Source organism: Salvelinus fontinalis, chromosome 3 (genome assembly GCF_029448725.1).
Source record: "Salvelinus fontinalis isolate EN_2023a chromosome 3, ASM2944872v1, whole genome shotgun sequence".
Lineage (NCBI taxonomy): Eukaryota > Metazoa > Chordata > Actinopteri > Salmoniformes > Salmonidae > Salvelinus > Salvelinus fontinalis.
Window position 1 is genome coordinate 57,646,313 of NC_074667.1, and position 16,224 is coordinate 57,662,536.

The window sequence follows — 16,224 nt, forward strand, 5'->3', positions numbered from 1 at the left end:
GTGTGTTTTAGCCATACTGATGGATTTAGCAAGATGAGTAATACATCCAAATAGCATACTGTAAGCAATTTACATGGCTTGATGGAAAAAGGTGTGTGAGGGTGTAAATATGTACATTTCAGTTACATAATGACATTTTATTTAATCAGAAAGTCCCATGGAGTTCAGAAGACCACTTTCCCAAGGGAGACCTCAACCTGGCATACTTTCAAATGCCTTAGGCAGTTTATGTAAAGTTTGTGAATTCATGGGTTGTTGGTGTAAAAATTGATTTTCATACATCTGAGATAAAAAATTATTTTATAAAGCAATTTCTGACATGATCTACAAAGTTTCAAATGTAACCTGTGTGAGTTCCAGGCTATTATACAGTCCAATGGTCCCTCTGATTTTTAAAGTGCTTGTGTATGATGAAGGTGACAGTGTGTTTCCAGTTCCCCACATTGTTATCACTTCCTGGAGGTGCCTGAAGGCTGATGATGTAATGTCCAGGAGTCAAGGGTCAAAGGGAAGCGCGCAGGATGGAGGGAAACTGCCCATCCCTTCTCTTCCCTCACTCTCTCTTTGTCTCATTCACACGCATACTAGCAGGTGAGTCAGCAGAGCTTGGAGAACAAACAGCGGAACAGCATCAACTGAGTGACCCTCACAGGATGAGGCTTCACCTCACTTCCAGGGGGTTTTGTCTATCATGTGCTCTCAGATCCTCCACGTCACATGCACCCTTTAGGCAAATGTTTTGTTGGACTTTGCTTCTAACTATTCATTTAAAAGCTTTCAACCCCAGCCTGCTCTAAATCTTTCCATGATCTTGGCAACATGACAGCATGTGGTACTTGGTTGGTTCATTTGAGCCACTGCCAATGGCCATCACATCTGCCTCAAGCGGAACATCTGCATGCCAGATGTCTGTGTCCAGACAGAGTTTAAATGCTACTAGTCCTAGAGATATACCATGCTTGCTTACATTAACTATAGGTCATTCTGTAACACTTTATATTATGGTGTAGCCTACTTACAATTATTTATTAAGGGGTTTAAACTGCCAATTATAAGTGTATAGATAGTTTATGAATATGTAATGAACATGTATAACACATTGGTTGCAATTGTATGCTTGTCATTTAACTGTTTGGCAAAAACTATGTTTATGAACTCAAATGGTCCTGTGTGGCTCAGTTGGTAGAGTGTGGCTTTTGTAATGCCAGGGTTGTGGGTTCGATTCCCACGGGGGACCAGTACAAAAATGAATGCACTCACTACTGTAAGTCACTCTGGATAAGAGAGTCTGTTAAATTACTAAAATGTATTAAACTGAGAACTCAAACTATAGGCATGGCATTCTCAGTATGTTGGGAGGGTCTATGCCAGGCTTCCTCAATAGGCGGGCCGCAGGTGATTTTTGTTGTTGGATATAAAATACTGTAAAATCACGAGGAAATCAGCTCAAAGTGGTTTTAATTTAGGACATCTGTTACCAAGTATTCCCATGCATAAAAAGAGAGGCATATGTGATCGTATCCCAATGTAAACAAGGTTTGAAGTTATTCTGTTTTGTCAAATAATCTGTTTGGGATTCTTGTGGTTCATTTGCAGTACAAGTTATTTATAACTATGTTCAATCCCCCAACAATCCTTTCAAGGGAAAACCGGCCCATGGCAGAATGTAATTGGGACCCCTGTTCTATGCTGTCAACAGCTATTAAATCTAGATAATGCAACAATATACACTATATATACAAAATGATGTGGACATCCCTTCAAATTAGTTGATTTGGCTATTTCAGCCACACCCGTTGCTGACAGGTGTGTAAAATCGAGCACACAGCCATGCAATCTTCATAGGTAAATATTGGCAGTAAAATGGCTCAGTGACTTTCAACGTGGCACTGTCATAGGATGACACCCTTCCAACAGGTCAGCATCAAATTTCTGCCCTGCTTGAGCTGCCCGGGTCAACTGTAAGTGCTGTTATTGTGACGTGGAAACGGGTAGAAGCAACAACAGCTCAGTTGCGAAGTCATAGCCCACAGAACGGGGATGCTGAAGCGCGTAACGCGTAAAAATCGTCTGTCTTTGGTTGTAACACTCACCACTGAGTTCCAAATTGCCTCTGGAAGCAACGTTTGCACACAAACTGTTAGTTGGGAGCTTCATGAAATGGGTTTCCATGGCCGAGCAGCCGCACACAAGCCTAAGATCACCATGCGCAATGCCAAGTGTTGGCTGGAGTGGTGTAAAGCTTGCCGCCATTGGACTCTGGAGCAGTGGAAACACATTCTCTGGAGTGATAAATCACGCTTCACAAATCCGGCAGTCTGAAGGACGAATCTGGGTTTGGTGGATGCCAGGAGAATGCTACCTGCCCCAATGCATAGTGCTAACTGTAAAGTTTGGTGGAGGAGGAATAATGGTCTGGGTGTGTTTTTCATGGTTCAGGCTCTTTAAGTTCCAGTGAAGGAAAATATTAATGCTACAGCATAAAATTACATTCTAGACAATTCTGTGCTTCCAACTTTGTGGCAACTGTTTGAGGAAGGCCCTTTCCTGTTTCAGCATGACGATGCCCTGTGCACATGAAACAAACAAAGTCCATACAGAAATGGTTTGTCAAGATCGGTGTGGAACAACTTGACTGGCCTGCACAGAGCCCTGACATCAACCCCATCAAACACCTTTGGGATAAACTGTAACGCAGACTGCGAGCCAGACCTCTCTAATGCTCTTGTAGCTGAATGGAAGCAAGTCCCCGCAGCATTGTTCCAACATCTAGTGGAAAACCTTCCCAGAAGAGTGGAGGCTGTTATAGAAGCAAAGGGGTGGCCAACTCCATATTAATGCACATGATTTTGGAATGAGATGTTCGACAAGCAGGTGTCCACATACTTTTGGTTATGTATTGCATCTGTTTTCAATGACCAAATTGGAAACCTTTTGGACTGACTTATTCTGAAGTGTTCAACTGACAAATTAAAGGAACTATTTTCAATTAAAAACTGGAAATACATATAAATATAAGATATTGAACCTAGGTTAGCCCAATTATTTTGGGGTCATACAATATATTAAGAACCACTTGACACGCCTGCAATACAAATATCATAATTGTACGGTTTAGTTCGCCACTCCCCCCTTTTCATGCTGAATGGAACATCCTGAAGTGGTCCAGTCTCCGGCTAGTCTAGGGTAGGCGTTTCGTGCAACTGAATTGACAACAGAATAAGTTTTAAGGTACACTCACTGTCGGTTCAAGTTGTACAGTAATAATTCACGCCAGTGACATAAATGAAGTTCCAGTGCTTTTACCTATTATTGCAGGGATCACTTAAAGTTTGTTTCATTCACTTTTCTCCAACTTATCTTGAGGAAAGACAAACGTGGCTTGGAGTATAGCAGGACTCCAACATTTGGGAATGCTTCCTCGTTCGGTAAAGTATGTTTTTCAATTTTCTTTTCCACTAATTAAAACTTCCTCATGGGTAAAGGTGGGTGTTGTACACCCACAGCAAAAATGTAAGGGTGTGTTTCCCGAGACCAGCTTCTAATGCTTTTTCAAGTCCACTGCTGCTAAATACTGTTTCCCACCAAACGGATTACTTTCAGCAACCTATAACATTTACTAAATTCATCATCTTCATGAAAAGTGGTATTGTTTCTAGGCTTGTCATTTACAGTAGGCTGCTTGATCTTAATGCATTATTCATAGAGGCTTTCACGCTGAATACAATGAATTAAACCAGCTGAACTGTTCACGCCATATTATCCTCTCTATTCATAAACCTAGTGTATGTCTTGAACCTGTGGATAAAGTGAGCCCTCTATTTCAACTTTTATGGTCATGGAGGTACCCAAGTAATTACAGTTGGTAGAAAATATGAATCTATTGATTAGAAATCCAAATATAATTTGTGATGTTCACTTCAATTTACATTTAAAATAAGCTAATGTAATTTATCTTTACAGGACAGGAGAGCAGAGTGAAAAGATATTCATTCCCCACAAAAGTCATGTTGTACTGGACTGTACTGCCTGATTGGAAAGTATTGTTTTTGGTGACTCTTCTATGGGACTGCTGCTTCTGTGCTGAGGAACTAAAGCCCACAAGATGGCCACTGTATCCCCAAAAGCCTCTGGTCCTGGCCTGGAATGCCCCGACGGAGGACTGCGGCCCGCGGCACAGTATCCATTTTCAGCTGGAGCAGTTCCAGATTGTGGCGTCGCCCAACGAGGGCTTTGTCCGCCAGAACCTCACCATATTTTACAAGGACCGCTTAGGGTTGTACCCCTACTATGATGAGCCTGATGGTACAGCCATGAACGGTGGGCTCCCGCAGGTTGCCAGTCTCACTCAGCATCTGGAGAAGATGCCGGAGGGCATTCAGTATTACATACGTGAACCAGGGGCTAAGGGACTGGCAGTTATTGACTGGGAGGAATGGAGACCACTGTGGATCCGCAACTGGGACTTCAAGGATGTGTACCGCAGACGGTCACGCCAGCTGGTGGCCGAGAAGAACCTAGCTTGGCCCGCAGAGCGTGTGGCTAAGGTGGCCCAGCAGGAGTTTGAGATGTCGACCCGGAAGTTCATGCTGGAGACCCTGAGGCTGGCCAAGAGCCTGCGGCCCAACCAGCTGTGGGGGTTCTACCTGTTCCCAGACTGCTACAACCACGACTACAGGAACACTCTGGAGAACTACACTGGCCGCTGTCCTGACGTGGAGGTGGCCCGGAATGAAATGCTCAAATGGCTGTGGACTGAGAGTACAGCCCTCTTCCCTTCCGTCTACATGAGCACAGTGCTACGCTCTTCGCCCTCTGGGCGCCAGTTTGTCCGGAACCGTGTGAAGGAGGGGATGCGTCTGGCATCAGGAGGAGACGGGCTGGCACGTCCTGTCTTTGTGTATGCCCGGCCCACCTACGCCAACGTATTGGACCTGCTGACAGAGGTGAGGGGCCGTTTCACTGACAGTCACATAGTACTAACCAGGAGCACTTATCCTACCTAGACCTTTGTATGTTTATTGGATTGAGACAGATGGAGGTGAAAGGTATGAGAGAGAGCTTGCTGAAAGAGCACTGGAACAGATTCAAATCCATGCTGGCTGCAGAACATCATACATGTCCTCCAGAGGCAGTGGCTTAGACAGATAGGCCACCCCAGGCCACCTACCTAGACCTTTTGATCAGACTGTTTACCATTGGACAGGAAATCCATCCTGCATATCATATTCCAGCTCAATTCAGTGAGAAAGTAGTCAAGGAGTTGGAAGAATAATTTCTGTTAATCAATATCTACAGCCTATAAACCTACCCTAATAGAATCTTCATCGGGACTTGAATGATGATTCCGATTCAGTTAATGTTTTGAGGATTCAATGAGTTTTAGTTTGAAACCTTTTTTTTCCTGAATACTCCCTCTTTAAAATCTATTTCATCAATGGGTGTGATTTCTGCTCTTTTGTGTGGTGTGTCTGTGTGTGCTGGTTTGATTGACCCTGATTCACAGACAGATTTCTCTGTCCTTATCTGTGGCTGCAACCCTTTCCTGCGCTATCAGCAGACACTCCAATACTACCACTCTTTTGTATGTGTGCGAGCAGGATGGGTGTTGGACACGTTACTCGCTAACACTCCATAGTGCATTTCCTTAGGGGGCATGAGCAGATAAGAGGTGGTCATACACAAAGTCTATAGGGTCCAGTGGCCTCTCGCCCCCTCTCACGCTCAACAATACTAAGTGCATGTGGTTAATTGTGGTTCAATTTCCACTGGCTGATTTGGGCTGACTGCACGGTGTGCTTTTGTGATAAATCTGTACTCCTATAGTCAAGATTTGTAATGATTTCATCTCTCTGCAGACGGACCTGGTCTCCACCATCGGGGAGAGTGTGGCTCTTGGGGCCGCAGGCATCATCCTCTGGGGAGACCATGCTTATGCAGGCAGCAAGGCAAGTGTCCACACAATGACATCGCTATGAATCACTGAATGACCAAATCACAGGACCTCACTGCTTGTCACAATATCATAGTCAATCATGTCACACACTTGATGATCAGCTGATTATGAGTTTTGTTTCTGTAGCAGCCCCTCTTCCTATCCCTTTTGTTATTATGATGTGAAATGGTTGTAGTGGACTGAAAGCTTCATTTAAATTGGGGAGATGCAGGAACAACATCAATCTTTCAACTCTGTGTGTGTCTTTCTCTCTCCAGACCAGTTGCTTCAGTCTGAATGAGTACCTACAGGGTCCGCTGGGCCGGTACCTGCTCAATGTCTCCACGGCAGCAGAGCTGTGCAGCCAGAGGCTGTGCGGTTCCCAAGGACGCTGCCTGCGCAGACACCCTGACACTGACGCCTACCTGCACCTCAGCCCCCTCACCCACAGCATAGTCAGCCAGGAAAATGGCAAATTCAAGGTTCAAACTCTAGGTCAGCTTGGGGAAGAGGAGATAATGGGCTTTCAGAGAGAGTTTCAGTGCCAGTGCTATAGTGGCTACCAGGGAGAGGGTTGTGGCCAGAGAGACCCCCTACAACAAAGAGGTATCGCACCTTTAGTCATGGGGACATGGGTTCACTGTCTGCTCCTGCTACTCCTCACACTCCTGCTCTGACTGATTGCATACATACATAGTACATACAGCTACATTTAAAATGATTTAATGTGTATTGGTATACACATGACATTATCTACACACTTCCACATACATACACTGGGACAAATACAAATGTATTCACTGTGGCCCAGGTTGCTGTAAGGTTGGTGAATCTATGATTAGATGGTGGAACACTGTGGAACACGTACGTAGAGTTATGGTTGTTTGTGTGTTTTGATTTTCTTGATACATTGGAGGGCTCGCTGGAAATAACTTTGTTTACATTGCTCTCTTGCTCTTTCTCAGTTTCCCCCCCAACAATATATATCTCTCTCATGCCTCTTCTTCCCACAACCCCCTTTCCTTTCTACAACCCCTCCCATTTTAAGTTGTAATTTTCTCATGATCCCAGTTTGTTTTTGTGTGGTAGTTTTCAGCTTATGATGTATGTACAGGTTTGTGTTATGTGTGTGTGCCAAAATGGGACAGATGCACTTGATTTTTTTAATAGCACAAAATAGTACTTAGTGCCTGACCTTTTACATTTTTATCTTTAGGTAAAAGTTCATATTTATATGAATGTATTTTCACACAAGAAAAAGTTTGTTATTTTATGACAAAAACAAGACTACTATTTTCTCTCCAGAATTGTGCATATATTTTACTGTGTACTGTGTTTCAATCTCTCAAAATAAATCAAAGCTGTAACAACATCCAATACAAATCTTGCAGATGCATCACTCTTGCTGGTCACTGGTCTATCAGTGCCTCTCTATGCTTTGTTTCTGGTGGATCCAAAAATCACAATGTACACATATGGGCTATAGGCCTAGACCCTTCAAACTCAACTCTGGACCTCGATGCCAGTTCCACTGCATTTTTTTCATTGTTACTCTCTAATCAGGGACTGATTTAGACCTGGATACCCCTGGCCTAGACCTTAAATACAGGCTACTTTTGAGATTGGATTTGTCTGGCACAACATGTTATTTAAAGCACAACCCCTTCCCCCCTATAATTGTTTGGTGCTGCCAGCCGAATGCTCTTTTAAGCAATACATGTTTCCAGGAAGCTGACACATGACCTAACAATATGGAAAGACACTTCATGTTCATAGAATTCTGAGGGCAATTCTCCACAGATCTATATATCTTTAAAAAAACAGTTTTGGGGTTTTTACATCAAAATTGGTGGGTAATAGGCTACCCTCCCGATTTTGGGGTCAAATAAAACTTTGTCTGAAGCATTGCCTTACTGTAGCCTAGGCCACAACACCATATTTGATTTAACAGCCCTCCTCTACCATAATTATAGGTTTCCCCGAGCCAAAATTATTTTGGTTCCTTTGAAGTCTTTAGCAAGAGATCCTAAAGTTTTATAGGCCTGTGTGTTTAGACACATTGCAGATAGCCAGGCCTGTTAAAATGTTAATGCACAGAGCCTGTTTATTTTAATTATCTAATGAATGAATTAATTATCCCGAGTGGTGCAGCGGTCTAAGGTACTGGTTCAAATCCAGGCTGCATCACATCCGGCTGTGATTTGGAGTCACATAGGGCGGTGCACAATTGGCCCAGTGTTGTCTGGGTTTGGCTGGGGTAGGCCATCATTGTAAATAAAAATTTGTTCTTAACTGACTTGCCTAGTTAAATAAAGGTTTAATAAAAATACAAAATTATTAAAGACAGTGCATTCTGTAGGTCCATTCTGAGAGCAATACTTTCTAATCATTTATATAATCCACTATTTTCACGAGATGAATGGGCTATAGTGGTTCCCAACCTGTCCTGTTCCGGGGACCACCAAATCATTGTAAAAAGCTCTTGAGGACCACCATTGGTGGAGTCGCAGAAATTTCTAAACATAAAATATTTTGGCGGTCAAATGTTGTCAATTTTAGCAGTAAATGTAGCATATAATAAAGGCCTAAAATAATTATAATTGTTTATAATGATAATTATTATAAACCATTTGCATCGTGAAAAGTAATGTAAAATTGCTTATAATACCATTAATACTCCCAACTGTTATTATTTCTGGAAGAAAACATATATTAAAAAAATGAATAAAGAATTTCGCAAACCACCTGCAGCACCCGCGCGGACCACATGTTGAAAACCACTAGGCTACAGTAAACTAAGCATACATTGGCTTGATATTTCAAACTCGCAGTTCGATTCACAAAGGTGATTCAGAGCGAAATACATTTGTTCATGTATCTTTAACGAATGTCGACTGTATGAGAAAACGTTCTGCCTCGTCCTCTTTTGATTGGTGCTTGGGAAATCTCCTCTGGTTTTTCAAGATGCACTGCATTTAGTTCGCGTGGCGCAAATGGTGATCTGAATTTGCACTTTGTGCAATAAAAAGAACAATGTCCGAACCCCAGGCATAGTGGACGATCTAATCCAGCGCACCTACTTTTTTCTCCAGACCGTTTTCCTTCCTCTTTCTTACTTGAAAAGAGAAGTTGGCTATCAGCAGATCATGCGATAGCAATCACTTTTCTCTATAGTCAGTTGACTTGTAAACCAACTATTTTCCCACGAAACCGAAGATATGGGTAAGTAGACTAATAAGGAGCTGTTATTGTGTGATTTTGACTTAGCTAAGTAATGTTTTTGCAGTGCAAATTTTCATTAGATTCCCTTAGCACACTCAAAGTCATGTGACTTACTTCCTCACAATAAAAAAGTAGACTGGAGAACTTGAATCAGTATGTACTGACAGTGTCACTCATGCACACTGCTTTTATTTCAATTTGGCAAAATATGGTATAAAAGTTGTGTTTTATCTCTGCAGGTATAAAGTGCATTTTCCCTGGGGCGCTGATTCTTTGTGTGAATGTGGCCAGTATTGTTCTTAGCAGTGAGCATGAAGCAGGAACACTCCCCACACTGTCCCAGCTGCCCTTCCTCACTGTGTGGAATGCCCCTACAGCCCAGTGTAAGAGCCGCTATGGGGTGGATCTGGACCTGGGAGTGTTCAACATAGTGAGCAATCAGAACCAGAGCTTCATGGGTGACAACATCACCATCTTCTACAATACTAAACTGGGTCTGTACCCAAGATACAACCAAGGAGAGGCAGTTAACGGCGGGGTGCCACAGAATGCCAGCCTGCTGGAGCACCTGAGGGCTACCTCTGAGGACCTCCGGACCTACATGCCTGACAGAGACTTCCAAGGGCTGGCTGTGGTGGACTGGGAGAGCTGGAGGCCACTGTGGGAGCGCAACTGGGAAGGCATGAAGGTTTATTGGGAGGGGTCCAGGGCCCTAGTGAGGGCCAAGCACCCAGACTGGAGCCCTGCCCAGGTGGAGGTGGTGGCCCGCAAGGAGTTTGAGGATGCAGCACGGGCGTTCATGGAGGGCACCCTAAGGTTGGGGGAGCAGGAGAGGCCCAAGGGGATGTGGGGCTTTTATGGCTTCCCCTCCTGCTATAACTACTACAAAAACACAACATATAACTACACAGGGGAGTGTCCTCAGATAGAGTTGAAGAGGAATGATGATCTGTTCTGGCTGTGGAACGTCTCCTCTGCCCTCTACCCAGATATCTACCTGGATCTTGGGATGCGTGGTCTTGGCAACAACATCCTCCTCTACACACACCACCGTGTCATGGAAGCCATGAGGGTGGGCGCGCAGGTGACCCCCATGGCCCCCCCTGTGTTTCCGTACGCCCGCATTGTCTACACTTACTCTCTGGAGTTCCTCTCTCAGGCAGGTTCCCCCCTGGTTCAGTATGCTGTGCTGTACTACCAATCCCTATTGTCTATCAGTGCAATAGTATGAGTCTAAGACTGTTATGGTACGTGATACATACTGACCCCTGATTGCTACTTTGTTAGGAGGTCCTGGTCTACACAATTGGAGAGAGTGCTGCTTTAGGATCTGCAGGGATCGTACTGTGGGGAGACAATGCCTTCTCCAAATCTAAGGTAAATTACAACTTAGAATTTGTTCCATTCCCTGCATATGCAAACATACACAAATAATGATTATTTGTGATTTCCTGTTTTCCAGGCGAATTGTGAGGCAATCAAAGACTACCTGGATGAAACCCTGGGCCGTTACTTGGTGAATGTGACCACAGCAGCTACTCTGTGTAGCAGGATGGTGTGCTCCTCTCGGGGCCGATGCCAGAGGAGAGACAAAGGCTCCCGTGCCTACCTCCACCTGGACCCCAGCGCCTGGACTGTGGTGCCTGAGAAGAGGCCAGAGGGGGGGCAACGCTACAGGGTGCTGGGCCAACTGAAGCCACGTGAGGCTGTGTACATACAGACCCACTTCCAGTGCCAATGCTATCCTGGCTGGGGAGGTAAACACTGCTCCAAGCCCCTGTAGTTCTGATCGAGACAATCCCCTTGTGTTTAAAGGAGCATCGGTTACATTACGCTACATTACGTTAGCCCACTCTGGTTACTGTACTCACTCTTATGCGACACATTATACCCAGTCCTGAGCCAATAAGGTATAGCAGTATAACAATTATAACCAGCGTTGCTGCATTCGTGACCCTCATTCAGACTCCCCCTGCTCAACACCAATCTGCCTCTGACCACTCCAGATAGGTGGGTTACATGTTACCAGTTGGATGAGTTTACTAGTGAGGGATGAAGTGATATGATATTATGAACAGTTTATTTGTAGATCATTGAGAAAGCCAGGAATAAACCATAGTTGACATTGACATTTAAGCACATGTCTGTCTAGAAAATAGTTTCCAGACATTTTACAAAAGTAGAAATGTAATCTCGTTAAATTACAGTTTATGACCTGGGATTATTGCTATTGGTTTCAAACACGTCACAGAAAATCAGTGGTTAAGCTTGAATCCGTTGTTGAAACAATAACAAAGGGGTCATTCCGCCTCTGTTTCGGTAAAAAGCTGAGGGATGGGCCTTCTAGAAGTGTAATCACTCTCAAATGTATAGACAGAGCTATGGATGCAAGGACTGACCATCCATAAAATCAAAATTATAGTTTTAACCATGTTTTGATGCTATACAGTGTTTAACAACATTAGAGTAAGACAAGATTATATTTTGGGTTCTGATGGGGTATGCGAGTTGAGCTAAGCTCATGATGCATTTACAAGTTATATTCTTCAAGAATCAATGGGTATATATCATTCATAAGTCCAAAAATGGATGTAGCAACTAAGGATTCTAGCTTTAAAATAATGCTTCATTTGGGGACTTTAAGTTTTTAAAGCTATTAGAGCTAAGGAGATCCACATCAACTGGAGTGGTGCTTGACAGTTTCAGCTGTTAGCTAATGGCAAAGGGATTCTTGAGCACCACAAATGTACTCAGCAATTTACCAGAACCCTGTGGGCGTATACGTGACTCATTAGAAATGTGATGCAATGTACTCATGATTGATACTGTATAGGTGAATATATTATCTACCAGATACTTCAACTGAAATGTTTTTGAATTTTACATTCAATAAATGATTTCACTGGCATATCTGTACTAAAATCACAATAGGAAGTGGGCTTAAACCATTTCAGCACAGCTGCATGTGATATCCCAACCTCACACCACAGTGGACCTATTATGGATGCTTGGTACCCACACTCTATTTAGAAAGAACATTGTTATTTGTATACTCGTGTGTGAGCTGTTAGCAGAGGAGTAGCATGCTGAGCTCTGACAGGATTCTCTGGGTTTCCTACTGTAGGTCTGTGACCACCAGGTGGTGGTATGTAATAATTAAACTGAAACAAGAGTTTACCCAAGGCTTTATATGTAGCTACTACTGGTCACCACAGCTCAGAGTGGATTAAGTGGCTCTTTGCAAAAGATAATTGGCCCACAAAAATGTATGGATAATTTTATGCCTCAGTTTCGAAGAGCTCTAAATATGAGTGCTTATCCACTGTATTGAACTAACAGACACTGACAGACACAGTCTCAGTGTCTTCTTAGGAACATGTGGCGACCCTGATGCCCTTGATTGATTTTCACGCAGCATGTAAGACCCTGTCTCTTCTGATAGCTGCTGTTTCAATATGGTGTGGTTGGCTGTAATTTGGCTTTCTCCCTGGAGGATGGGCTTGCTCTTTCCCACTTCCCTCTTTATCACAGCAGACTGGATTGGGGGGAAATGAGAAAGATATCCAAAGGCTGCTGTTTCCACACACTATTATTCCCATATATGGAAACTAGGAATATATAGGAACCTTTTAGAATCATTAAAACTGTGGTTTTGGCCTGCACTGACTTTAATTACACATTACATTGTGTTATTACGCAATGATAAGGAAAAAGATGAGAACAACGTAATGTTACAACAGTCATAATAACAATTTGAATGCAACTTGTAGCTGTTATATTTTCTCCTTATCCCATACTCCAATACTGAATAGAGCTGACCTGTAGCCTTCAGGTAGATCAGCTATAATGAGAGGCCACTGAGCGTTATCTGGCTCCTGCTAGAAACACAACTCTCCAAACAATTGTCCCTCTCTCCCACTAACTAACCCCCGTCTGTCAGTTCCAGTGAGCCGGGCCCTCACTCTCCATCTTTCTATCCTCTAATCTCCACATTTGTTCATTTTGGTGTCTCGCTCTGTCACCCCTCTGGTCACGCCTCCCCCTCCCCTCCCCTGCCGCTCGGGCTAGAGATTGTCTCGGTGGCTCTTGGTATAATAAGTGATTCGTCACACTCTCTGTCCGTGTCCTTCAAAAGAGTCAAGACTGATCAGGCTTCATAGAGGTCTGATGTTCTTCTGTATCTCTGTAAAGATGTGTTGTCCCTTATATGTGTGAGCAAAGCTGTTTTTGTTCATTGATTTTTCACTGTGGAAGGGGACTGGGAATCAAGTCAAGTTTATTTGTCATATGCACAGGATACACATGGTACACAGTACAATGAAATCAGAACCTGTTTGATGTTATATACCAACTGTGACCACACTGGCTTCGAATATCTTTGACTAATGTCCAAAATTACAGTACCAGTCAAAAGTTGACACACCTACTCATTTCAGGGGTTTTCTTGATTTTTTTCTACATTGTAGAATAATAGTGAAGACAACAAAACTAGGAAATAACACATATGGAATCATGTAGTAACCAAAAAAGTGTTAACTTCTTATGGCTGCACGGGCAGTATTGAGTAGCTTGGATGAAAGGTGCACAAAGGTGCCCAGAGTAAACGGCCTGCTCCTCAGTCATAGTTGCTAATATATGCATATTATTATTAGTAATGGATAGAAAACTCTGAAGTTTCTAAAACTGTTTGAATTATGTCTGTAAGTATAACAGAACTCATATGGCAGGCAAAAACCTGAGAAGTTCCACTTCCTGTTTGGATTTTTTCTGAGGCTGGTAGATTTAACCAAGCTCCAATTGAAATTACAGCGAGATATGGATGAGTTTTCACTTCCTACGGCTTCCACTAGACGCCAACAGTCAATAGAACTTTGTCTGATGACTCTACTGTGAAGGGGGGCCGAAGGAGACAGGAATGAGTAACCACTGCCATGAGGTGACCATGCATTCACCACGCTCGTTCACGTGAGAGGCAGCTCCGTTCCATCGCTCATTTGAAGTCAATGTAATTCTCCGGTTGGAACGTTATTCAAGATGTATGTTAACAACATTCTAAAGATTGATTCAATACACCGTTTGACATGTTTCTACTGACTGTTACGGAACTTTTGGACATTTTGTCACGTTTTAGTGAACGCGCTTTGTGACTTTGGAATTGTTTACCAAACGCGCTAACCAAAGTAGCTAATTGGACATAAATAACGGACATTATCGAACAAATCAAACATTTATTGTGGACCTGGGAATCCTGGGAATGCATTCTGATGAAGATCATCAAAGGTAAGGAAACTTTTATCATGTCATTTCTGGTTTCTGTTGACTCCAACATGGCGGCTAATTTGACTCTTGTTCTGAGCTCCGTCTCAGATTATTGCATGGTTTGCTTTTTCCGTAAAGTTTTTTTGAAATCTGACAGCGGTTGCATTAAGGAGAGGTATATCTATAATTCTATGTGTATAACTTGTATTATCATCTACATTTATGATGAGTATTTCTGTTGAAACGATGTGGCTATGCACTATCACTGGATGTTTTTGGAACTAGTGAATGTAACGCGCCAATGTAAACTCAGATTTCGTTATATAAATATGAACTTTATCAAACAAAACATGCATGTATTGTGTAACATGAAGTCCTATGCGTGTCATCTGATGAAGATCATCAAAGGTTAGTGATTAATTTTAGCTATATTTCAGCTTTTTGTGACTGCTATCTTTCGCTGGAAAAATGGCTGTGTTTATTGTGGTTTGGTGTGACCTAACATAATCGTTTGTAGTGCTTTCGCTGAAAAGCATATTTGAATTCGGACACTTTGGTGGGATTAACAACAAGATTACCTTTAAAATGGTATAAGACACATGTATGTCTGAGGACTTTTAATTATGAGATTTCTGTTTTGAATTTGGCGCCCTGCACTTTCACTGGCTGTTGTCATATCATCCCGTTACCGGGATTGCAGCCATAAGAATTAAAAATCAAAATATATTTTATATTTGAGATTATTCAAAGTAGCCACCCTTTGCCTTGATGACATTTGCCTTGGCATTCTCTCAACCAGCTTCACCTGGAATGCTTTCCCAACAGTCTTGAAGGAGTTCCCACCTATGCTGAGCACTTGTTGGCTGCTTTTCCTTCACTCTGCGATCCAACTCATCCCAAACTATCTCAGTTGGGTTGAGGATGGGTGATTGTGGAGGCCAGGTCATCTGATGCAGCACTCCATCACTCTCCTTATTGGTCAAATAGCCCTTACACAGCCTGGAGGTGTGTTGGGTCATTGTCGTGTTGAAAAACAAATGATAGTCCCACTAAGCACAAACCAGATGGGATGGCATATCGCTGCAGAATGCTGTAGTAGCCATGCTGGTTAAGTGTGCCTTGAATTCTAAATAAATCACTGACAGTCACCAGCAAAGTACCCCCACACCATTACACCTACATGTAATAATACATTTTGGTTACTACATGATTCCATATGTGTTATTTCATAGTTTTGATGTCTTCACTATTATTATACAATGTAGAAAAGAGTAAAAATAAAGCAAAACCCTTGAATGAGTAGATGTGTCCAAACTTTTGACTGGTACTGTATATTTACACAGTAGCACAGTAGGCCAATGCACTATTTGTGACCGTTTCACAAAATAAAACTCATGAGCTCTCCTGTTCCTAAGTACACGGACACAATAGATGCTTGATGGAGGCTGAGGTGTTTGTGGAGACTGTCACACAAAATGTTCTCTGACACTTCAATAATAATATCCATCAAATGTAAGAAAATGACATCAGGACATAAGGGGGGGGGGGGGGGGGGTGATAGAGGTCACAATGTCCTATTTCTCTGAGATGGGGCTCTGATTGCACTCACTTCACTGAATGGCCATTTCTCCCTCTGAGTGGCAGACATACTCTATCTGGCTGTTGTGCATGTCATATCAACGCAATGCCTGAATGCAGACTGTTTCAAGATATTCACTTTCTTTATTCATGGGAGATAAATGAATAACCTTGTATGAACTCTCTCTCAGGGGTATGACATGAGAGGAGTGTGTATCTCTGCGCGTGCA

General features: G+C 42.9%; 2 protein-coding genes and 1 non-coding gene across 4 annotated transcripts; all 3 read left to right on the forward strand.

Annotated features, from left to right (window-relative positions):
• The first annotated feature begins 1,162 nt into the window (after nt 1-1,162).
• Nucleotides 1,163-1,238, forward strand: trnat-ugu (transfer RNA threonine (anticodon UGU)). Its single transcript has one exon. It is a non-coding gene; the product is annotated as a tRNA-Thr (tRNA).
• A 1,887-nt stretch (nt 1,239-3,125) lies between these two features.
• LOC129851182 (hyaluronidase-2-like) lies at nt 3,126-7,307 on the forward strand. 2 transcript variants are annotated; one of them, XM_055917546.1, is made up of 4 exons: nt 3,126-3,433; nt 3,964-4,946; nt 5,859-5,948; nt 6,214-7,307. In XM_055917546.1, exons 2-4 carry the CDS (start codon nt 4,008-4,010, stop codon nt 6,610-6,612), a joined length of 1,428 nt encoding a protein of 475 aa, XP_055773521.1. In that variant the 5' UTR covers nt 3,126-3,433; nt 3,964-4,007; the 3' UTR covers nt 6,613-7,307. The 2 variants fall into 2 exon arrangements, with proteins under 2 accessions (XP_055773521.1, XP_055773520.1); XM_055917545.1 differs by having other exon boundaries at nt 3,126-3,428.
• Nucleotides 7,308-8,769: 1,462 nt separating this feature from the next.
• On the forward strand, nt 8,770-12,815 carry hyal1 (hyaluronidase 1). The gene is made up of 4 exons (XM_055917547.1): nt 8,770-9,157; nt 9,397-10,316; nt 10,445-10,534; nt 10,620-12,815. The coding sequence occupies exons 1-4, from the start codon at nt 9,154-9,156 to the stop codon at nt 10,938-10,940; spliced, it is 1,335 nt and encodes a 444-aa protein (XP_055773522.1). The 5' UTR covers nt 8,770-9,153; the 3' UTR covers nt 10,941-12,815.
• The last annotated feature ends 3,409 nt before the right edge of the window (nt 12,816-16,224 follow it).